The sequence below is a fragment of the Beta vulgaris genome, chromosome 5 (genome assembly GCF_026745355.1).
Source record: "Beta vulgaris subsp. vulgaris cultivar EL10 chromosome 5, EL10.2, whole genome shotgun sequence".
Classification (NCBI taxonomy): domain Eukaryota; kingdom Viridiplantae; phylum Streptophyta; class Magnoliopsida; order Caryophyllales; family Amaranthaceae; genus Beta; species Beta vulgaris.
In genome coordinates, this window is record NC_079206.1 from 18,182,034 (window position 1) to 18,204,840 (window position 22,807).

Consider the following 22,807-nt stretch of genomic DNA (forward strand, 5'->3'; position numbering starts at 1 on the left):
TATGCTAATTTTGATTTGCAGAAATTTTCGGTACCAAATGCCGCCATGTTTATTGTAATGATCATTTTTGAAATATTTGAAATGTCTATTATGACATTTTAATCACTAAATTATGTATATTCATCTTCAAAGATGTTTTCTTTTTTACTTCACTTGTACAGATTATACTTTGTGTTGTTAATCTCTTGTGGTGAGATTATTGAATCATGTTAATTGAAATGTACTATGTAGTATATATTTAATTATAAATGTGTAATATATGTTTAATTTTGTTTCGAAAGAAAACAACTTTTATTAGTTGAATGAGATTTTACTTTTGATATTTATATAAACACTTTTTTTAGTTTTTAGGGCCTCATAATTTAATTTAGCTCAGGGCTCCTATATTGTATGAGACAGTCCTGAGTACTTGATATCTAAATCATCACCTTTACCGCTATAGTAAAAAATAAATACATAAACAAATTTTATACCTATAAACTTTCCTAAAGTGAAATTATTAAATTAGCACACATATTTAGCTCACTGACATATAAAAATTCGCCACACACCCTCTGTTTTCTTCTGGAAACTATTTTTAGTGCTTCACATATAAAACTTATTTACGAACTTATTGGCCATTTGGCCCCTTCTCTAACTAATGTATCCTGAAACTATATTTAAACATGAAAATAAAAAGATAGAAAGGTTCCCCTCAAAAAAAAAAAAAAAAAAAAGACTTAAAGTAAGTGCAGAAATTTTATGTGAACCCCTGTACAGATTAATCCTTAATTGAACAGCAGTACAAAATGCATAATTGAATGTTCATCAACAGCTAAAACTATTGTCATTTTTTCACTGTTAAAAACTGAATTAAGCATTCAAACTATATTTAATTTTTGTTTGTTGCATGGAATACTTCATCAAAATTATGGGCTATGTGGGAAACAACCTCAATTCAAGTTTCACCCAAGATGAAAGTCCTAAGGCTTATATCATCTCTGCTTTGCAGATGATTTAATCCTCTTCTGTAAGAGTGACTTTCCTTCAGTGATTAGGATGATGCAAGGTTTGAAATTAATTTCAGCTTCAACTAGTTTGATTGCTAGCCTTGCAAAGTCAGCTATCTATGAGTGTGGAATGGATGCCCATGATATGCAAAGGGTGGCTGACTGCTTAGGCTTCAGAACAGGGGAGCTTCCTTTTAGGTACTTAGGTGTCCCTATAAGTACCAAAAAAACTTTCAAAAGTTAATTGTGAGAAACTTGTTAAAGAAAGGGTGATTTGAATCAGGGTTTGGAGCTCAAGACACATTTGTTTTGCTGGGAGAAGATAACATATCAACTCAATCTTTCCTAGCATCAGTGTGTATTGGTCTCAAATTTTCTTGCTTCCTAAGAAAATTATGAAACATGTTAACTCTCTCTGTAGATCCTTTTGTGGACATGCACCTGTAATTCTGCCAAGCCTGGTTATATAAGCTAGGAGGAGGCTTGTAGTTCCAAAAGAAATGGAGGGTTGATTTTTAAGTCCTTGATTCACTAGAATAAAGCTCTTGTTGGTAAACAAGTTTGGATCATTCCCTAGTAGAGAAACGTCGATTTGTATCGAACCTGGGACCCCTATTTGCGTCGGACATAGATCGGACGGCACAGGTCTTGACGCAAATGACCAATAATTGATCTGCGTTGAACAGGTAAACGATGAAGATCTCTTCGTTATTTGTGTCGCACATAGCACAAGATGCGGCGCAAATAACTCTCACACACAAAAACCAGGAGAGAGTCATTTGTGTCGCACCTTGTGCTCTGTGAGATGCAAATGACTCTGATGCACACACACACCATGGGCACCAACAGCTTGGCTATTTACGTCGCACATAGTACAAGGTGCCTCGCATGTGGCATAATGTGCGACCCAGATGTGTGTTTTTATTTTCTTTTTGTTTTGTTGTTTTCCAGATTTTTTTGTTGGTCTTTTCCATATTACTAAACCTCATGCTTCAAAACTAACCGAACATTTATACTCATAATTATGAGCGAAAAATTCGACGGAGTCTCCTTTGTAATTTGGACAACCCAAGAAATCATTGGGAAAATTTTATAAATATAAACAAAACCTGGCTTGTTTTAATACATCTCAAACAAGCAACCAAAAAGTTGCAATCAACCAATTCCACCAATGTTCAACCTACCACAAACACTAACACATTAGTTTGTTCCTTCTTCTTCGATAACCCGTACAAAGTATTGCGCAAAAAGTTCTTTGATGTCGTTCATATCATATATGGAGTATGACTCAAGACATGAAGGAAAAGCCTATCAATATGTTTAATTAGTTAATGAACTTTAAAATTATATAAGTATAAATAATGAATTTAAAACATACATACACCTCATATAAATTATTTGAATCATAGTGAAAGCGGATTATTAGAAGCTTGTATGTCATCACGAAATAGCCACATTCATCTCCTCCCCATTGTTGAGCACACTACACCAAATTTAAGATATATATTAGAATCGGAAAAAAAATACTAAATAGAATTATAAAATGTATATGAAATACAAAACCATAAGTGCTTTACCTGCATAGTTATCCAAGACAATTTAGTTCCTTTTCTAGATCCTTCAAGGCGCGTGAATTTTGTATATGCACTAATTACAAAAAATTTATAACAATAAAAGAATTACTACAAACATTTATAAATTATTTAAAATATCATAAAATACATGTTAACTTACTAACATGTACATAACAATTATTAACTTACATATTCAGCGGTATCTTGATAGCTAAGGATCTATCAATCCGAAGCGAATCAAAATAATATAATATATATATATATATATATATATATATATATATATATATATATATATATATATATATATATATATATGTATCGTTTTCTTAGATAGACAAATGACAAGAAGAATCCAATGTTCGCTAAGGCAAGAAACAAAATGTGATGTTCATATATATAACTACAATTTCATAAAGATAAAACAAAGTAAAGATTAGTTTCACTAACATACTTTTCAATGTACGGACATATGATGTAACGCATTTGTCGATTTGCTTTAATTGAATTTGCCATGTTGTTGATCACGACATCTGGTTGATTGCGTATCATGGTCTCTGAAATCATACTTATACACATGAAACCAATATTTGAATCTTCATGCTCCTCAATCTCATCTGCCAAGTACCTACGTTCCAAATAAAAAGTAAATATCAATTTTAATTAGTATTGAGTTTGAGAAATCTCACATCATAAATACTTGCGAAATGGATATATTAAGCCATTCTTTTTGAGAAATTGAAAAACATATTGTTGCGAGAGAATGATCATCTGATCACTATCATAATCGAATACGGTACCCTTACTAACATCCATAGTAAAAGGCTCATCTGAGGATTTTTCGCAAAATATTCGTTCCATATCCTGGACAATATTAGGCATATCCTCCAGTGACAACTTAATAAAAGCATCTACGTGTTTATGTGCAGACTCATCGGCGCAAGGATCAGTACCAACTTTTTTCTTTCTTCTTCTTCATCGCACCTTCTTTAGGTATATGTTCCTAATTCAATTCAACTTCTTTTGAACTCATATTATATATAAAATAAAGATTACTTGGTATATGTATATATATACATATATATATATATATAATATATATATATATATATATACATATATATATATATATACATATATATATATATACATATATATATATCTATACATATATGTATATATATATATATATATCTATACATATATGTATATATATATAGATATATATATATGTATAGATATGTATATATATATATATATATATATAAATATATATATATACATATATATATATATATATACATATATATATATATATATATATATTATATATGTGTATATATATATATATATATATATATGTGTATATATATAATATATTATATATATATATATATTATGTGTATATAATATATATATTATATATATATATATATATATATATATATGTATGTATTATATATATATATATATATATCAATATTTCTTAGTATATACATTTAGATTTCTTATTATATAAATCAAAATACTAAACATAAGTTACTTGATTATCTGAGACTAAAAATACCAACTCTTTCGGCTATTCTATACATGAACCCTCGGCTTAACTGAGTTTCATGATGAATGGAGTATGTAGTGGAACTGGAACATCTGCGTACTCCACAAAAAAAATCATCAACACTCACTTTCACGACGGTAGGATGTGATCGTGACTCCTTTCGTGGATGAATGGTACCGTCAGCTATAATGATCAGTCCCGAGATATCCGCTAATGCCAAACGACATGGAACTTGACTCTTTACATCCAATGAGAGCACAATGTCATTAATTAAGTGTTTTGGAATCATAATATCATAATCTTAGAAGAAATAAAATAAATATATACATGCAAGTTCACAAATGGATAATTACCCCCCGAATGACAGCTACTATAGGTGGGCATGGGTCGGGCCAGCACACGGGCCGGGTCGCGCCGGCACAATTTGGTCCTTGCCCGGCGCGAGCTCGCTCGAGGCCTCGCCCGACCCGTTGTCCTATATGTGGGCTGGTCACGGTTAAGACATTTTATTCAAGCCCGTACCGACACGAGCCCGCCTAAATGGACCGTGGCGCCGGCCCAACACCCCTTTATTTTGTTTTTTAGCCTAAAACTGTCAAAAATCCAGAAAAAACAACATAAAACACAGGCCAGCCCGCAGGAGGCACGAGCCCGACCAGGGCCGGGCAGTGGACAAAATCTTTAAATTTTAGGCCCGACCCGGCCCAGCATGGCCAGCCACTCACGGGATCGGTCCCGACCCGGTCCGTCATTTTGCCAAGCCCGCGGGCCGAGCCGGTGAATAGGCCTGGCCCGGCCCATGCCCAGGTCTAACAGCTACTAGGAGCAACTAGAGTGTAAGGATTTTTCCTTGTTTAATTTGGTACTTGAATACCTAATTGCACCGCAAAAGCCATGAACCTTTCTTGAACTAATGCATTTATCTTCGAGTTCATCTCTTTTATTATATGTTCTCTAACTCTTTGGCTCACTCTAGCCTTTAGCGTCTGCATCTCCTCATCATCCATGCCGTATCCTTACGAGCAGTACTACTCCGATCAGGATCTCCCTAAACACACGTAATCCCAATGCTACGCCCAACTGTTAGCACACGCCCATGACGGTCTTTCCTCTGCATAGCACATTATAGAGCATCATCTATCCAACCTGGAACAAACTCTCCTTCATTTTATTTCCTTTTCCAATCATCCTGCGTCCAATTAAAAAAATTCGTATGATTAGTAGAATACGAGTAATTAGACAAAAAATATTATAAAATTTGAAGAATGCTTACAATAATGGACTCTTTTATCTTTTGTGTTTCTTCATTAAGGGAGAAAAAATTTCCATCCTTATCTTTTTTTGATCTCGCGAGAAGCATGACAATGTTCGATCTGGCATGGAGGAAATTACTGATGAGGTAGGATATACCCTTTGCGTTTCCAAATGGGAACTATCTTCACATATGACTTTTGACCCAAAAAATGAGGATGCTTGCTAGGAGCCTGAGACATTCTTGCTTTTGCACTTTTAGCCTAGTATAAGATTTAGTAACTAGTCAATATTGGAGAACCAAATCATTATATAATTTCATATGATTGTAACATACAATTACATGCCTTAAACTCCTTAGTGCTACATTTTTTCACAAACTGGTCCCAAATCTCTTGCGTGATAAAAGGATAGAGCACGTACGGTGGCGTATCATTATTAGGCCCCTTCCTCATTTTCGTGATGCATCTAGTCACCCATCTTGACTTAAAATCTCTCCACCCTTTATCACAAGTAGTCAGGACATATCGTCCCTTCCTCGCATCCTCTTCTATTCCAAACTCACTCTTCAATATACAAAAAAAACCAATAATACACGATTAGTATAATAAACATGATCTCAATTATATTAAAAAAATAAGGTTACTTACTTTAGCATCTTCTCATAAAGTATTTTTTATGCCATCTGGAACATCATCCCAACTGTCGTATAAGATAGACACTTTGCTTCTACTGATTTCGTTGCAATGTGTCTTGTACGCATAGCATACTCCCAAATCAGACGTATCAATTCATCCCACTCAAGTACTCTTTAGACCCCGGGTTCGGAACGTATCCCTTTTGTAGGACCTCTTGGCCTGATCACTTTTTTCTTCATAGCAGCTCCATCAGTAATCTCGGGCTCAGATGCATCATGCATTATCTCATCTTCCATCACTACACCTGAAACCAAATACATGTTAGCTTCATCAATAAAGTAGGACAAAATTATTTTAACAAAGCACAAAATTATAATTAAAGATTATAAAAATCAGTATTTGAGTTAATATTACTTAATTTACATATTAATCAGTTTTTCTTTGACAACGTAAAATCCCTCGTTATGGTCTCGACGAATGTAATTTGTGTCTAGATCTTCCCCTAATGTACTTGGAATGACTACTGAAAGCAATGACTTCATTGAATTGTGCATCGTATCTTCTTCATCGTGTACATCATCAATTCCAAGTATTCTCCTTTTTCCTTCATGACAACAAACCATTTTGAATCGGCAGGGTCAACCATGTAGAATACTTGTTTTGCTTGTGATGCCAATATTAAGTTATCTTCATGATGTCCTAACCGGCTGAAATTGACTAATGTAAAAAAGTCATGTTCATCTTCTTACACCACGACGAATATCAACCCACTTGCATTGGAAGAGCGGAATCTTGAACTCAACATAGTCAAATTCTAATATCTCTTCAATCAACTCGTAGTAAGACTTCATTGTCTCAACAATCGTTCTATCCTTTTTACGTCATACTCTGATGACAAAGCCCCCATCGTAACACCATTGTTTTGCATCGTGGATTTGTCATCTTGCCGCTTAGTGTAAAATGTATAACCATTGATGTCATACCCTTCATAGGAAAGAACTTGCATCTTTGACCCATATGCAACCATTTCAACGTATTCGATACATCATTAGAAATGTCAGATGATTGGTTCATAACCCATTCTTCAAACCAATCAACGAACGTTCGATTATGCTCAATCATCAATTCACGTTCATTCTTCAATGGATATTAAACACTAAGCATAGTCATGTGCTCATCTATGTAAGGATTAACTTATTTCAGATTTTCTAACACAATCAATTTTGCTTTTTTTTTTTCAACTCTCCATCAAGACACAATCTTTTTCTCCCAATGATACCACAACCATCAAGCCTACCTTCATGTCTAGATCTTGGCAATCCAATTGCTTGTACACGTGCTAAATACTGACTTACATATTCATATACTTCCTCTTTAAATGTTCTTTGGACAATACTTGCTTCTGGTCTGGCTGGATTCATTACTTTACCCTTCAGAGTACACATATGTCTTTCAAAAGGCCACATATACCTTATACAAACGGGTCCACAAAGTTAAATTTCTAGAACAAGATGAATTATCAAATGAGGCATGCTGTGAAAGAACGATGGTGGGAAGTACATTTCAAATCGACACATCGCCTCTATTACATGGGCTTGCAAGTTATCTAGAGTGTTAGGATCAATCACCTTGCTAGAGATAGTTCTGAAGAAGAAACACAACTTTGTGATCGTATATCTTACTTGGGAAGGCAAAATTCCTTGTATTGCAACAGGTAATAAATGTTGCATCAAGATATGACAATCAAGATATTTTAAACCAATGAGTTTCAAGTCCTTCAGTGAGACAAGGTTTCGAAAATTTGACGAGTATCCAGCAGGAACCTTTAACCTACGCACGGACTCACGAAAACTGGTTTTCTCTTTCTCAGACAGAGTGTAGAAAGATGGTGGAAGATAATAGCGTTGTCCACACTCCTAAGGTGCTAGTTCTACTCTGCCCATCTCAGCCATGTCTTTCCTAGATTTAACTTCATCCTTTTGTCTTCCCGGGCATATTCAACAATGTTCCGACAATAGCATCACAAACATTTTTCTCAATGTGCATTAGATCAAGACAATGTCTGACTTCGAAACATTCCCAACACATAGGGTCCCAAAACTAAGACCTTTTCTTGTATAAGTTCTTTTAGACACTTTTAAATTGCTTGCCAAACATTGTTTCAATATCCTTTACCCGCTTAGAAACCTATTTCCACGTAAGGGTACATGGGCTTCTCTCATATGCACTTTTCGTTGAACAACTCTGTCTTCTTACGAAATGGATAACCTAAATGAAGCCATTTACGATAATGTAGGCACATATTCTTCCCATAATGATGTAACCGCTCATCAATCATATCCTGATCACAAAAAGGGCATGCCTTTGCTCCTTTAACTATATACCCTGACAAATTTCCATAAGTTGGGAAATTATTAATCGTCCAAAATATCATGGTACACAATGTAAAGTCAGTTTTCGTATACACATCGAACATTGAAACACCTTCATCCCACAACAATTTCAGATCTTGAAGGAGTGGGTCAAGATACACATCTATGTCGTTTTCTAGGTTGCTTAGGACCCGAAATAAGAAGCAATAGCATAATAAATTTCCGCTTCATATATAACCAGGGAGGGAGATTATATATGATCAGTAGAACTGGCCAAGTGCTATGTTGGGTATCTAGTGTGCTAAATGGGTTCATCCCATCTATACAAAGGCGAAGCCTATGATTTCGAGGTTCTTTACCAAAATCGGAAAACTTTCGGTCGATATTTCTCCATTGCGGAAAATCGACCGAATGTCTAAGCATCCCATCTTTATTCCTCTCATCCGCATGCCACCTTAATAATTTAGCATTATTTCATCCCAAAATAAACGCCTAAATCTCGGAATGATTGGAAGATACCAAAGAACCTTCGCCAGAGTTTCTGTCTCACCCCCTCATAATTCTCCTTTATCTTCTATCGAGACTTTCCACATCAAGGACACTCACGCAAATCCTTGTATTCGTTTCGATACAACACACAATCATTTTGACATGCATGTATCTTCTCATTTTTCATACCTAATGGACATAACAATTTCTTTGCCTTGTAGGTAGAGTTGGGCATTTCATTCCCTTCAGGTAGCAATTCTTGTAAAAAAGTGAACAACTCACTTAGACTTTTATCTGTCCAACTATACTTCTGTAATACCCCATATTTTTAGTATTTATTTAAATAATTAAATATTTATTTTATATTCATTTTCTAAAATAAATATTTATTTTATATTCATTTTCTAAAATAAATATTTTTAAGCAAAGGATATTTTAGTATTTCACTGATTTTTAATTATTTTGGCGGGAGTATGGCGCCAAAATTGGATTTGTTAAGCTTTTGGTATTAAATTCTAGTCAAAAAAATTTAGAAAACCAAAAAAAAAAAAAAAAAAAATTTTTAGGGGCCATATATTCCTACGGGATTTATGGTGATTGGAGGGAGTTTTGTTTTCCTATAACTTCCAAATTTATGATGGAGGTTACAAATCTTGGTTTAATCTCCTAATTTATGGTGAAGGTTACAAACTATATAATTTTTGAAATTAAGTACTACCTATTATACTCCTATAAATACCCCATACCTTAAGCCATCTTTTCCACACAAAAACTTTGAAGAATCCATACTCTCTTACTTCAAAGTTCTTCTTTCTCTTCCTATCTATTCTAGTTTTATATTTCTTATTCAAGTTTCAATTTTCTTTGGTTTAAGAAAAGTATTTTCATATTTCTTACTCAAAATATTATGCTCATGATAGGTGATCATTCATGTTTATTCATGATTAAGTTCATGTGGTCAAATACTTATTGGTTGGTTATATGAAAGCTCAAGTATAAGAATAAGTGAAGATACTAGTATACTTTTGTGCAAGATCAAGGTACGTTATGTAGCTAGATCTTTTAAAATGTGGTTTATATGATAAAGTTGTTTATTGATTTTATTGGTTGGATTGGTTTAGAAATTTGGTTTAAAATGGTTACAATGTTGTATTATTCACTCTTGAAAGTGAAAGAAGGAATGATTTTTATCAATCATTTTATATAGAAGTTTTGTTATCCTTTTTGGAAACTTAAAATATTTTTACAAGGAAAGGTTGATTGGTTTTTATGAACTTTGAATGTTCAAGAAGTTGTTTATGAGGAAAGGAGGTTTATTCATGACTTACAAGTCATATTATTATTATTTCCTCTTGATTAATATCAAGAGATTCAAAGTCCACTTGTTGGCAATTATAGTTACCCCTTGATATAGCTCCGTGATGGGATGACTAGCTTGGGGGGTGTGCACACTTAGCAAAATAGAAGGGGAGATAAGAAGAGGAATTGTTTTCAGGATTGTTTTTAATCCAAGTTGTTTGGACAGAATTTATTCTTAAAAAGGTTTATTATTGAATTACTATTCAAGTGTTTGGAAAGAGTTTGTTCTTAAAAGGTTGTTCTTGAATTATTATTCAAGTGTTTGGCAAGAGTTTGTTCTTAAAATGTTATTTCTTGAAATATTATTAAGTGTTTGAAAATAGTTTATTCTTGAATTATTGGTTATGGAGTTTTCGAAATGAAAAACTATGACGAACTAACAAATGTGTTACTTATCTAGCACATTTCGTACTCAGTTTTATACTGGCACGTATTTTCTTTTTCCTATTTGGCTTTGCCCTGTTTACCTTTTTGGTAAGCAGATTTGCAGGTGAATTTTGGATGTGCATGGGAGCATACTAGGAAGGGGATCTTCACCTAGATTAGAGTGTTTCATTTATTTTGAGTTTTGAGACAATATTTACTTTTATTAATAAAGAAGTATTATTATATTTGGTTAAAATCTTCCGCTGCAAGTTATTTTGTTTAGTTAGTAGTTGGTTGCCGAAAGCGTGTTAGTCACATGGCGGTAAGACTCCTAAATTACTCAAATATTATTTATTAAATTACTTATTTAAAAGTGAGTAATTTGGGGGTGTTACAACTTCGATTTCATATTAAACAATGTGAGGATGCCAGAAAGTTCAATGAAATTCTTACACCTCGGATACATAGATTTGTCTGCTACACTTAGAATACTATCATACATATGCGAACGACCGGTTCCTTCATCCTCCGAATTGTGCAACATCTCATCTACCCTATCATTCTCATTATCATCACACAAGCTAGTCCACCTAATATAGTTACTCTCAAACCACGACAAATCAATATCTTTAATTTGATCCACACACTAGTAGAAAAAGGTCAATTTGCGTCGCCCCATTTGCATCGCACAAACACGGAAACGACGCACAAATATCATTTGCGTCGCATGCAACAATGAATCGACGCACAAGATCACTGCATAAGCACCATATACGAGCTATATGCGTCGTACCCTATTGATGTGCGACGCATATAGCCCATATGCGTCGGATATTGAGGCCCATCCGACGCACATCCCTGCATTCAGGTGACAAATTTTTAAGCCCTATCTGCGTCGCACTATAGCAATGTGCGTTGCAAAAGGATCATGTGCGTCGGACCCCTTGGCCCATCCGACGCACATCAGCCGAAAGCCCTTTAAAATTTTCGCTCGAACCCCCCAAACCCTAAAATTATACAAGCCGTCTCTCACCTTCCCCCCTCTCTCTCTCACCCTCTCTAAACAGCAAACCCTAAAATTTCCGCTACCTTCAATCTCCTCTCTCCCTCCTAAATTCCTCAATCTCCTCACTAACTGCTGCCTGGCCGCATCTTTCTTTTCTCTCTCCTCATCGCGCTTGTTCGTCGTCGACACTCTCTTTCTCTCTCTTCGTCGCGATAGTTCGTGGGCACTCTCTTCTCTCTCCTCGTCGCGTTGGTTCATCTTTCTGGTTCGTTGGCGCTGGTTCGTCGCGGTGGTTCGTTGGCACTGGTTCGCGGTGGTTCGTTCGCGGTGGTTCGTCGCGGTGGTTCGTCTCGGTAATTGTTGATGTTCATTGCTCTATTGTGTGTTACAACCATCAAGAAGCCACGATGATTTCAGATCTCATGTTATCAACGAAAAGTTTTCAGATCTCAGGTTTTTAGGATTTTTAGTTGTTGTATTTTGACAGATTTGATTTTTAGGATTTTTAGAGCATTTTTTTTGGATTAACGAATTGTTGCATCAATTCGTGTTGTATTTCTACATTTTTTTCCAGATCAGCACGCTTCTTTTCTCAATTTTTTGTTGTTTATTCTTCATTTTGTACATATTTTGTCGAATTTTCAGTTATTTCTGTATCTTCTCAACATATTTTTAGCTTATCATTTTTTTTTTCGCCTCTTAAGTATAGTAATTTAGAATTGATGATGTTGGTGTGAGTATACATCTTGTTGTATCTATTCTGTTTTAGTTTCGTTATTTCTGTATCTGTTTGTTGTGTTCAGTTCAATAAATTTTATTTTTTAAAAAAAAAATCGCAAATTTGCGTCGTTTATTGAGCCTTATGCGACGCAAATGATGATTTTTTTTTAAAAAAAAAATCAATTTGCGTCGGATGTGGTACTATATGCGACGCATATCTTCCTTTTTTGTGGGTGAAAAACAAGGTTGTATAAGGCATGCGTCGTACCGTATAAAGGTGCGACGCAAATAGGTGAACCATTTGCATCGTTTCCGCATACGATGCATATCGTTTCTGAGTCATTTGCGTCGAGGGCTTTGGCGTCGCACCGAAGTCCGACGCAAATAGGCGCCTCACATCCGACGCAAATTGCCTTTTTTGTACTAGTGACATCACGATACCCCCTTGAGTTATTGAAATCACAACAAAGACACAAGACTATCTTTGACCCATTCTACGATTGATGTTCTAACGCAACCTTGATAAATTCATCAACCCTTGTAGAAATGTCGCTGAAATCCGATTACCATACATCCAGTTTCATATACTAGAGACACCAAACAAGACCACAATCGATCACATCATTTAAAGTGGCTTAGTAAATGCAGTCACGACCATTTGGGTCCTTATCACTTTAACCTAACCCATCCTTGAGTTTCCCATTTCACTAGTGAATGAACATTTGGTTTTCAATTTTAAGAAAAATACAGCAGCCCTTCCCTACAGCTCTCCAAGTACACGATGAAGATAGTAGTTAAACTATCAACCTATGTACCCAGAGAATGCTTAGGCAAATGAGCGAGATCTTTCTTAGAATCGAAAACTAAATATTCATCTACATCCTAACTGAGATAAGAAACTCAAAGACAGTCCCAAACCGGAGACTTTTCAGGATTTACTCCAAATGAGTAAACCTCGAACGGGTATCTAGGCAAATGACGCACATTGCAATTAAACAACACAAACCAATCCATTCCTAGATTTCTCTCCCCACCCTATTAAGGTATATATGTCCATATAGGTTTGTTTATAATTCAACATATACTTTCCCAGTCACATAACCAAACAATTCACATATACTTTCCCAAGCATATAACCAAACAATTCCTTAGATTTCCCATCCTCCATCCCCATATAAGTTTGGTCATAATTCAACATTTTAGAGACAATTAAAACAAATCCACATATCAAAACTAATGGTTAAATTAACGTAAATCAGAAAATAACAAAAGGTATAATACATACCTCTGCTCTCAAGAAGCACCGAAAACAAGCATAAAGACACGAGCTTGGCGAATCGGCAAATCGACGAGCACTAAGGTGGCAACTGAAGTAAAATGTAAAGGAGTGGCAAACTGAGAGAATGCAACAACATTGAAAGAGACGAGTTTGGATCGTCACACAACAACATATCACTAAATTTCACAAATTCAAGGGGAATAGGAAACTATAACATAAATTCTTGTAAGTTTGAAATTATTCTAAAGTGAGCATTAAATAATTCTAACTCATAATCGAAACGCATAATTATAAAGTGAGTATTCAAGAAATACATACAAGAAATTGATTTAATACAAAACTTATGAAATAATTATACATTAGCTAGCAAGAAAGTATTTTAGAACACTACACAAACTATACAAATTCGTAAGCAATATAAACTACCATCTACAAACTATAAACTACAAACATCCTAAATTCAATCCCAAAATTGATTTCACACATGTTCATCATGAGTTGAATTCTAAAACCCCCAAAAAAATTAAGGGAACTTGAAATACATAATTAATGTAAATTAATACATAAAAATTTAAATAATAACAAAAATTATATACAATACCGGCAGCGGCACTGGTTGTGGTGAATCGGTCTGCAGCGGCGACGACGAATCGGTATAAGCGGTGGCGAGTGATAGAGAAACCAACGGCGAGTCGGATCGAGAATGTGTCTGGGAGAATGAGTGTGCGGCGAGTCGGCACCGGTGGCGAGACATCGGTAAGGATTCGCCGGTGAAGTGGACGACAGCCTGGAGTGAGTGCGATTGGAAACCAAGAGAGAATGAGAGTGAGGACCGAGAATGAGAGAGAAAGCAAATGAGAGTGCAATTTGAGAACAACGAAAACCGAGTGAGAGGGCTTGAGAATCCGCCGGATAAGCGACGATCGCCGAATAAGCGAAGGTAGCCGGCGAGAGGGAGGGAGCGCCGGCGAGTGTGAGCGAGGGTGAGTTTGTCGCAGGAGAGAGAAAAAGAGAGTGCATTACGTTTTCAATTTATATTAGGGATCAAAAATAATGTCGTTATTGGATGAAAAGTAATACATGGGTACAAGTTATTTGCGTCGGCTCAGGGTCCAACGCACATCCTTGTATCTGAGCTATATGTGTCACACTTCATGAGGGTCCGACGCATATAGCTCGTATATGGTGCCTTTGCAATGATGTTTTGCGTCGCACTCTAGCTCGCATGCGACGCAAATTTGGTTTTGCGTCGTTTTCCTTGTAGTGCGATGCACTTAGGGGGACGCAAATCGTCCTTTTTTTACTAGGGTTGCATGAGGGCTGATAATTTGTGGGTAAAGTGGGTGCATGAAATGTAAGTAAAGGAGCAAAATTAGTCTACCTCTACAGCCCCTAAGTTAGCTAGTTGGGTTGTAAAATTTATTTGCAAGGTGAAGCAAGAGATCTCTAGTACCTGTGGCCTGGCTGGGATGACTGATACTCATTTTAGTACAACCAAAATTTACAAAAACCTTCACAATATAGGGCAGCAACTCGACTGCTATAGAAATGTTTAGGATGCACACAACATTCCCAAGCATAGTTTCATAGAATGGCTAGCCATGCACCAAAGGTTGCAAACAAGAAGCAAGTTACATAATTTTTACATGCTCTTCTGATCAGTGCCTATTGTGTGATAATGGAGTAGAAGATCATAATCATTTGTTTTTCCAATGCAAATTTAGTAAGCAGTGCTTACAGAAATTGAAGCATTGGCTAGGAATCAGAACAACCTCCACCACTTTAGCTTAGTTATTGGTGTGGATTAGAAGAAGATGCAGAGGCAGTAATTTTAAAAGATCCGAGCAAGTATTATCATCGCTTTGGTTTAATTTATAAGGTGTCGACAAGAGAGGAACAATGCTCTATGGAATATGCATGTACATATTATAGATCATGTAATTAAGGATATACAGTACATTGTTAGGAAACGTAATGATTCTAGATTACCTAAGAAAATGAAGGATGTAGATATGGTTTCGTGGGATGGGTTAGCTTAATTGTTTTGAGGAGTTCTTTGGTGTTGTTCCCTGTTGTTACAGGGCAGTTTTTGGGGGTGTTGTCCTGTTGGACTTAGCTTGTAATTGTGCTCAATCAATAAAATCTCTTACTTACCAAAAAAAATATACTAGATGCGACAATTTGTGTCTCTATTCTAGTCATTTTATCTAGAGTATTTATAAGAAAAAGTAAGATAAGATAATTTCAAATAAGGTCGAATAAGGTATATTAAATTTTATAATTTCAGATATATTCTGTTTAGCAAAAAAGGTTTCACACACTCACCAAATATAGTATAATATCACATATGTTTATACAAGTTCAAATCAGGTCTAAGAAAGACTAATAAGCTAAGTTAACTTAAACCAAGTTCATTAGTTGAGATAAGCAAAAAAAAAAAAAAAAGTTGACAAGATCGGACCATACATGAGACAGAAGTCGACACACCTTTGTCTGGTAGGTGAATCTCCTGTGTCTTAGCCTTCTGTTCGTTTACAAAGCTCTTCCATTCTTGATTAATATAGAATGTAAACCTAACTCGAATATGCCCTACTTTTACAATGAACTTAGCCCTTGTATCCTACTATATAACGCGCATAATCCGACCAATAATATCTACCAAATGATCATATAGTACTCTCAACTCTCAAGTTCCTTTTTCATCATTTCTTCCTCAATTTCTCTTCTTCAATTTCATCTTTGAACGATGCTAAACAAACATATAAGCAAAACTATTACGAAGGTAAGACGGATGGGTAGGTCTCCATGCTGTAGTAATAGTCGGGGGTTAAAGAAGGGTCCTTGGACACCGGACGAGGATGAAAAACTTGTCTCTCACATCCAAAACCACAGCCATGGAAGTTGGCGCGCTCTTGCGAAGGCGGCGGGGCTGAGCAGGTGTGGCAAGAGTTGTAGACTGAGATGGCATAATTACTTGAGGCCAGACATTAAGCGCGGTCAGTTTTCTGAAGAAGAAGATAACCTGATTATCCAGCTTCATTCTGTTCTTGGTAATAAGTACGTATATTTGCTATATCATGTTTTTCAATACTTTTTCTGTATAGTATAATCACTAAAAAAGCTTACCAATAAGTTTTCTGCAAGGTTTTTTTATTTTATTTATGATATTTTTTTTAATATTGAAAGACATCTGCACCTTTTCACCCTTAGGATTAGGTTAATTATTAACTTTTTTTTTTACATAAGCTCGTATACACAAGAGTAAAATTGCATGAAAGTGTAGACTGAAAGTAATTCAGAAGCTTAGTTGAGCTTGTAAACATGGTCATATATATGTAATAATAATGAGAGTTTAGATGAAGAGAGAGTTTTCGTCGATGCTGTAGATGTAGTTGCGTTTTCTGTCTATGACCTTGTTCACTCCACCTTAATTATATTAAATAATTAAACTTTAATTTGATGAATTGAAAATTATTTTTACTAATTAAACATGATTATTATTGATTGAAGCTGCTTAATGATAATAAAATTGGCTTATTTTTGTTGATCACTAGTATTTTTTTCTTACACAATAAATTGATCAAAACTGATTAAAACTAAATGAAATTATTTTGGCCAACTAAAACCTAAGCCAACGCAATATTTAAATTGATTTATCTATCTTTCTCCATCTCTGGTCCTTGTAATGCCAAACAAATATTTCCATCTACAACCCCCATGATGAGTTTGGATAGGCGTCAGACGTATTTTTGACATTTCGCGCAAAAATACAAAAAATAGACGCTAAATTTTGGTACCAACTTAACCAGAGTTCGATAAAATCGGTAACAATACCAAAATAATTCTTATTTTGGTACCAATTGTAAGTGAATTTTGGTATCAATTATAACTAAAATATTTTGGTAAGGTTCAAAAAACAAAATTGAATAAGTGAATAAAATATTTATAATACCTATTTTTATTTCATTTATAATATTTTTATTTATAAGGGAATTAGAGTTAAGTATACTAAAGGGTACTAAACTTTTCATAAAGTTGCAGTTTGCTCAGCCAACTTTCAAAAGTTGCACTTTGTTCACAACTCTTTTAAGTTTCCTGTTAACTTTGAATTTAATATACAAAAAAAGTTGTGTAGCCCAAAAACCGAGAATTACAGTTATACTTGGACACAAATTTAATTTTTAACGGTAGCTTAATCTGATTATTTATGGCTCCAAAAAAATGTGCTTTTTCTCCAAAATTCTCCAATTAACATCCACTTCTTCTTATTTGTAATATCCCACAAAAATTTAAACTTAACTAACATTAATAATTAGCTTAAACAAATTGTTTAAAATTTATTTATTTATTAATCGCTTCTCTAATATATTTGAAACAAAATAAAATCAAGTATTTTATAAAATAAGCTAAATTAGTATGGTGGTATAATAAAAGAAAGTAGGAAAGTACTAATTTTAGTAATAGCAAAAGAATTGGAAATTTTTCAAAATGGAAAATCACCATGACCACACAATTTATCTTCTTCCTCAAGCTTTCTCTCCTTGTTTTCCAAGACATTCTAGAACTCCTTAAGCCCAAGTATTCTTCAACATTAAGTATCTATTAGTTTAATGAAGTTTAATTCCTAAAATTTACTATAAATAGTATGTTAATTTCACTATTCATCTCCACCCAAAAATCAGAAAAGTTTCAAACACTAACTACACACAACTCCGGCCACCACCGCCACCCGTCTGCCCCTTCGTCTCTGTCGCCCAGACCCCGCGCGCACCATCACCAACCAGCCGCCAGCACCACCGCCTTGGCCTCCATCCCCTACACTGCCCCGCTACACTCATCCTCTTTTTCTCGCTGCCCCCCTTCCCCCTGACTTCTCTTTCCTCCTCGGCCCCAAAATTCATCTTTATCAATAGGACTAATACATTTTATGGATGAGAATGATTGCATGTTGCAATTGCGCCGATGCATCACTCATTTTCACAATTTAATTTTTTTTTTTTTTTTTGATAAGAACCATATGCTTTTTCACTTCTCAACGAAAAAAATGTTAGTATTGTTAATTTTTACAATTTTATAAATGTAAAAATTAACAATACTATCATTTTCAATCTTTCGGTTAATTAAATATCTTGTGCGTTAACAATATTAGCATTTTCCCTAGATTCTTGTGCGTTTCATTATTTTAATTAAAAATCAGAAAGTTAGTGGAAGTTAGTGGGTCGTGTTAACAAAAAAGTATTTTGAGTGAGTAAACTACAACTTTTAAAAGTCGGGTAACCAAATTGCAACTTTATGCAAAATTTAATATCCTTTAGTATACTTAACTCTACTTACTTTGGTATCAACTTTGAACTTTTTGTGAGTTTTACCAAAATAATTGTTTCTTTTGTACCTCCAGATTACTTTGAAAATTCATGTGAGAGGGCATAACCTTTCACGATGAGACGCCAATACTTTCTCCACAATTATAAACATATGATGAGAAGATGTGAAAAGAAAGAAGAGGGGAGAAAATGATAGATCATTTTAATTTTCTTAATTTGGTGTGGACAAAAAAAGATAATGATTAAAGCATTGATTTTAATTGTCCCTTCCCCTTTATTCCCCTTTAATTTCCCTCTACCCTTCCTAGTCATTTCACTATACTAATTTGTGTTATTTATTTCTTGTGTCAAATTAACTTTCTAGGTGGTCACAAATTGCAGCACATCTTCCAGGAAGAACAGATAATGATATAAAGAACTACTGGAACACTCATATAAAGAAAAAATTACTCAAGATGGGTATCGATCCTGCAACTCACATGTCAAGAGCTGATGAACTTAACTTCATAGCTAATCATCTCGCCCAAGTTCTTGCACCCCCACCACATGTCGGTACTTCTATCAACCATCAAGTACATGCAAATGATCATCTTCAACTCCAGCAAAACATCTTCCAAATCCCATACACAGATAATAATAATAATAATAATAGTAATCATAATTCATCATTTCTTCCAAATACCAACATTAATGCTATGTACTCAAGCTCTCTAGGATTTGGCCAAGTTCCTAACTATTATGTGGGCCAAAGCCATGCAACAACAGTTGTTGATAATACTACTTACGAAACCCTAGATGCTGAGAAAAGGCTTCCTGCGCCTTTCACTGTTAACCAACTTGAGAGCAACAACGACACTAATGGCAGCTCCTCGGCCGCCGCCGTAACTACCATAACCGGTGACTGCTTGGAAGATTGGGCAAAGCTTATTGATGATGGCAATGACTTCTGGAAAGAATTGTTCAAGTAAGTATTCTTTGTTTGTTGCACGTTGATAAAAAAAAAAAACCATGTTCCTTTCGCTGATTAATTGGACTTTTGTCTTCCTTTCTCACGACATACTGAAGGATTTATGTCCTCGACTTAAATGCAATTACTAATATATAATGGATCGTATTATAGAGATAATAAGTTCGTTATATTGGGTCGTCTATACGTCTTGCTAGAGGAAGCTATAGAACTTCGGATTAGTAAATAAAAAACCCGAAGCCCAATGTAACGGATCCTACAAGGTCACACATTAAACTTGGATCAACAAAAGAAACCTAGAGCCCAAGAGGGCCCTAGGGTGGCCGGCCAAGAGAGGGGAAAAGGAGAGAAATCTGACCTAAATACTTTTATATATTTGGGTTAGGCAGAAAAGTAAACAGTCAGTTTATTCTCTTATTATTTTCTCTCTCCTATTCTCTCTCTACAAAAGTCACGTTATACTCCAAGAAAACAAAGAAGAAGTTTCTTCCTTTCAAACTAGCATTGGTGGAGTGTTGATCCGGGTTGGTGGACTAAGTAGAGGAATCACATCTGAGATTCTCAATCCGAGTCATTCAGGCTTTGTGGAAATCACGCTACAAAGGTTATTTCTAAACTTGTTTGTGATCCTTAATTATATATGCATGTGATCCTGATTTAAGTGCTTATGAATATGATTCATGAAATTCCGCTTTATAGTACTTATATATTCCTACAGTGGTATCAGTTTTAGCCTCTTGCATATAGAATTTTGGTCATAAAGTTTAGTTTATGTATGATTAATTTTAATTTGATTAAGGGGAGGAATTAAATTATGGATTGAATAATTAATTGAAATTTGTTAAAAAGAGTTTTAATTACTTTCTTTCTCAATATTTAATAGCCGAAATTTCAACCTCCTAAACCCTAATTTTCGAAATTTATAAAATTCTGATTTTAGATCTCTAAATTTCGAAAATAAATTCATGTTATTAATCTAATTTTCATGTTTAAAATAGTTTAGGTATGAAGATGAATTCATATAAAAGGTGTTTTGTATGAATTAGTGATTAATTATATGAATAATATGAAAATTAATTAAAATAGAGATTTTAAAATTTAATTTTCTGTATTAAGCATAAAGAGTTATGTTTATTTTAATCAAGATCACCTAATTAAATTTACAAGAGGTTGTAATTTTAATATCCTTCAAGAAAAGAAAAGATTTAAAAACAGAAAATTGAAGGAGGAAAGATAAGGAGCAGTGGCTGCTCCGGAATCCGGTGGTCTGCCGGCGAAATGTCGGGGAAGGAAGACGCAAGGCTGCCGGCGAGCAGTCGCGTCGGAGGGAGAACATGGCGGCAGGCGACGCACGTTCGACGTGCAAGCAGTGTTGTTCGCTGCGTTTTAGGAGGTTCGTAGGCTGGCGCTGGTGGTCCTTCTGCCGGCGTCGGCCCACGGTCGGTCGCGAAAACCGGCGAATTGCCGGTGGAGTCGTCTGAATGGGGTGGCCTGAAACGGTCGCCGGAATTTTGGCTGCAAGCTTCTCGGTGAGGCTTGCGTGAAAGCAGCCTTTGTGCTGCTTTGTTTCACGTGTGTTTCCAAAGTTTTAAATAAAAAAAAAAAAATTTTTTTTTTTTTTAAAGAAACGTGTAATTATCCTTTTGGAAATTTTATTTTGAAAATCAGAATATTGAGAAAGATAAATTTCAATTATGTTAATTATTGACTTGGTCATAGATTTCAATCCATAATCTGATTTTTTAATCTAATTAAAATTAATTAGGCTAATTTAAGGGATAGAATCTTTAGGTGATTAGATATTACTTAAAATTTTATCTTCTTGCTTTAATTAAGAATATTTGATATTTTAATTGATTGGCAAGTATAATATGTGATATTATTATGTGGCTTTTATATATATGATATATTTGCTATGTATGACTAGTATGGCCCAAATTAAGATAGAAAATACGATCTGCGTATCGTGATGTATTCTTGTAATTTTAAATACGATCTGCGTATCGTTAAGTATTTTTGTAATTTATTTAATTTAGTTATTATGTAAATTATTTTGATACTTATGTAATCCAAAGAAGAGTCCATCAAGAGAAGGCCCATGGAAAAGGTGGATGGAGATCCATGAAGAGTCCAAGAAGGAGCCATTGATGATTAGTTCTTAGGATTAGGGGCCATACTAGATCATTTTATTTTCGCATTTTATTATTCTTTAAAATGCTTATAAGTTTATTGTATGTTGGTTATTGAGCGCTAGAGTTCACTAATTCATAACAACATAATAAACTTAGGCCCCGTAAATATTAAGGTTTGCTTTTCCAAACATAAAGTACTTATAAAACCCTTAATTAATAGTAATAGGTCATGCCTCCGCAGGGTGTTATCATTAATTTTGGGATAATAAGGTAAAATTGCGAATTTTACAACTTAGTTTGGTTGTCCTTAACAAAATTATCAAAAGCGTTTTGAATTTTGAAGCAAGAGATAGTTAAACATGCGATGTTTATCCATCTAAACAAGAGTTATAAAGTGTTATAATTAGTAAAAGAGTTTACTTACCTTGATAATGTAACGTTATGATAAGGCCTCCGTCTGCTTAGTGTTACATGTTGATAGGATCTTGTAAAACACTTATTCATAGGGGACTTTAATTTTGAATAGGTGGTCAACCTAGAAACCTTTTACATGTTTTAGGTTGCTTTATAAACATAAAATTGAACTTTGCCTTATTTTTCTGTCTGTAGATATCATGTCTAATAACAACAACAACAACTCGGTTTCAACATTCGTCCTTTTCTGGAAAAGGACAGACTGAATGGTGAAAATTTCCTTAATTGGGAAAGGACCTTAAGACTCGTTCTGAGGTTTGAGGGTCGAGAGGACGTCTTAGATACCCCGCTTCCTGTAATAACTGATGA

At 34.7% G+C, this 22,807-nt stretch overlaps 1 protein-coding gene across 1 annotated transcript; it reads left to right on the plus strand.

The window, feature by feature from the left end:
* The first annotated feature begins 16,392 nt into the window (after positions 1-16,392).
* On the plus strand, positions 16,393-19,893 carry LOC125497859 (transcription repressor MYB6-like). The gene is made up of 2 exons (XM_048645560.1): positions 16,393-16,658; positions 19,290-19,893. Exons 1-2 carry the CDS (start codon positions 16,393-16,395, stop codon positions 19,891-19,893), a joined length of 870 nt encoding a protein of 289 aa, XP_048501517.1.
* The last annotated feature ends 2,914 nt before the right edge of the window (positions 19,894-22,807 follow it).

Bases quoted from the DNA above. Each gene is read 5' to 3' on its own strand.
- LOC125497859 (XM_048645560.1), top strand. From the start codon at position 16,393: ATGGGTAGGTCTCCATGCTGTAGTAATAGTCGGGGGTTAAAGAAGGGT. The intron at 16,659-19,289 runs GTACGTATATTT...TTAACTTTCTAG, and splicing joins CATTCTGTTCTTGGTAATAA to GTGGTCACAAATTGCAGCAC.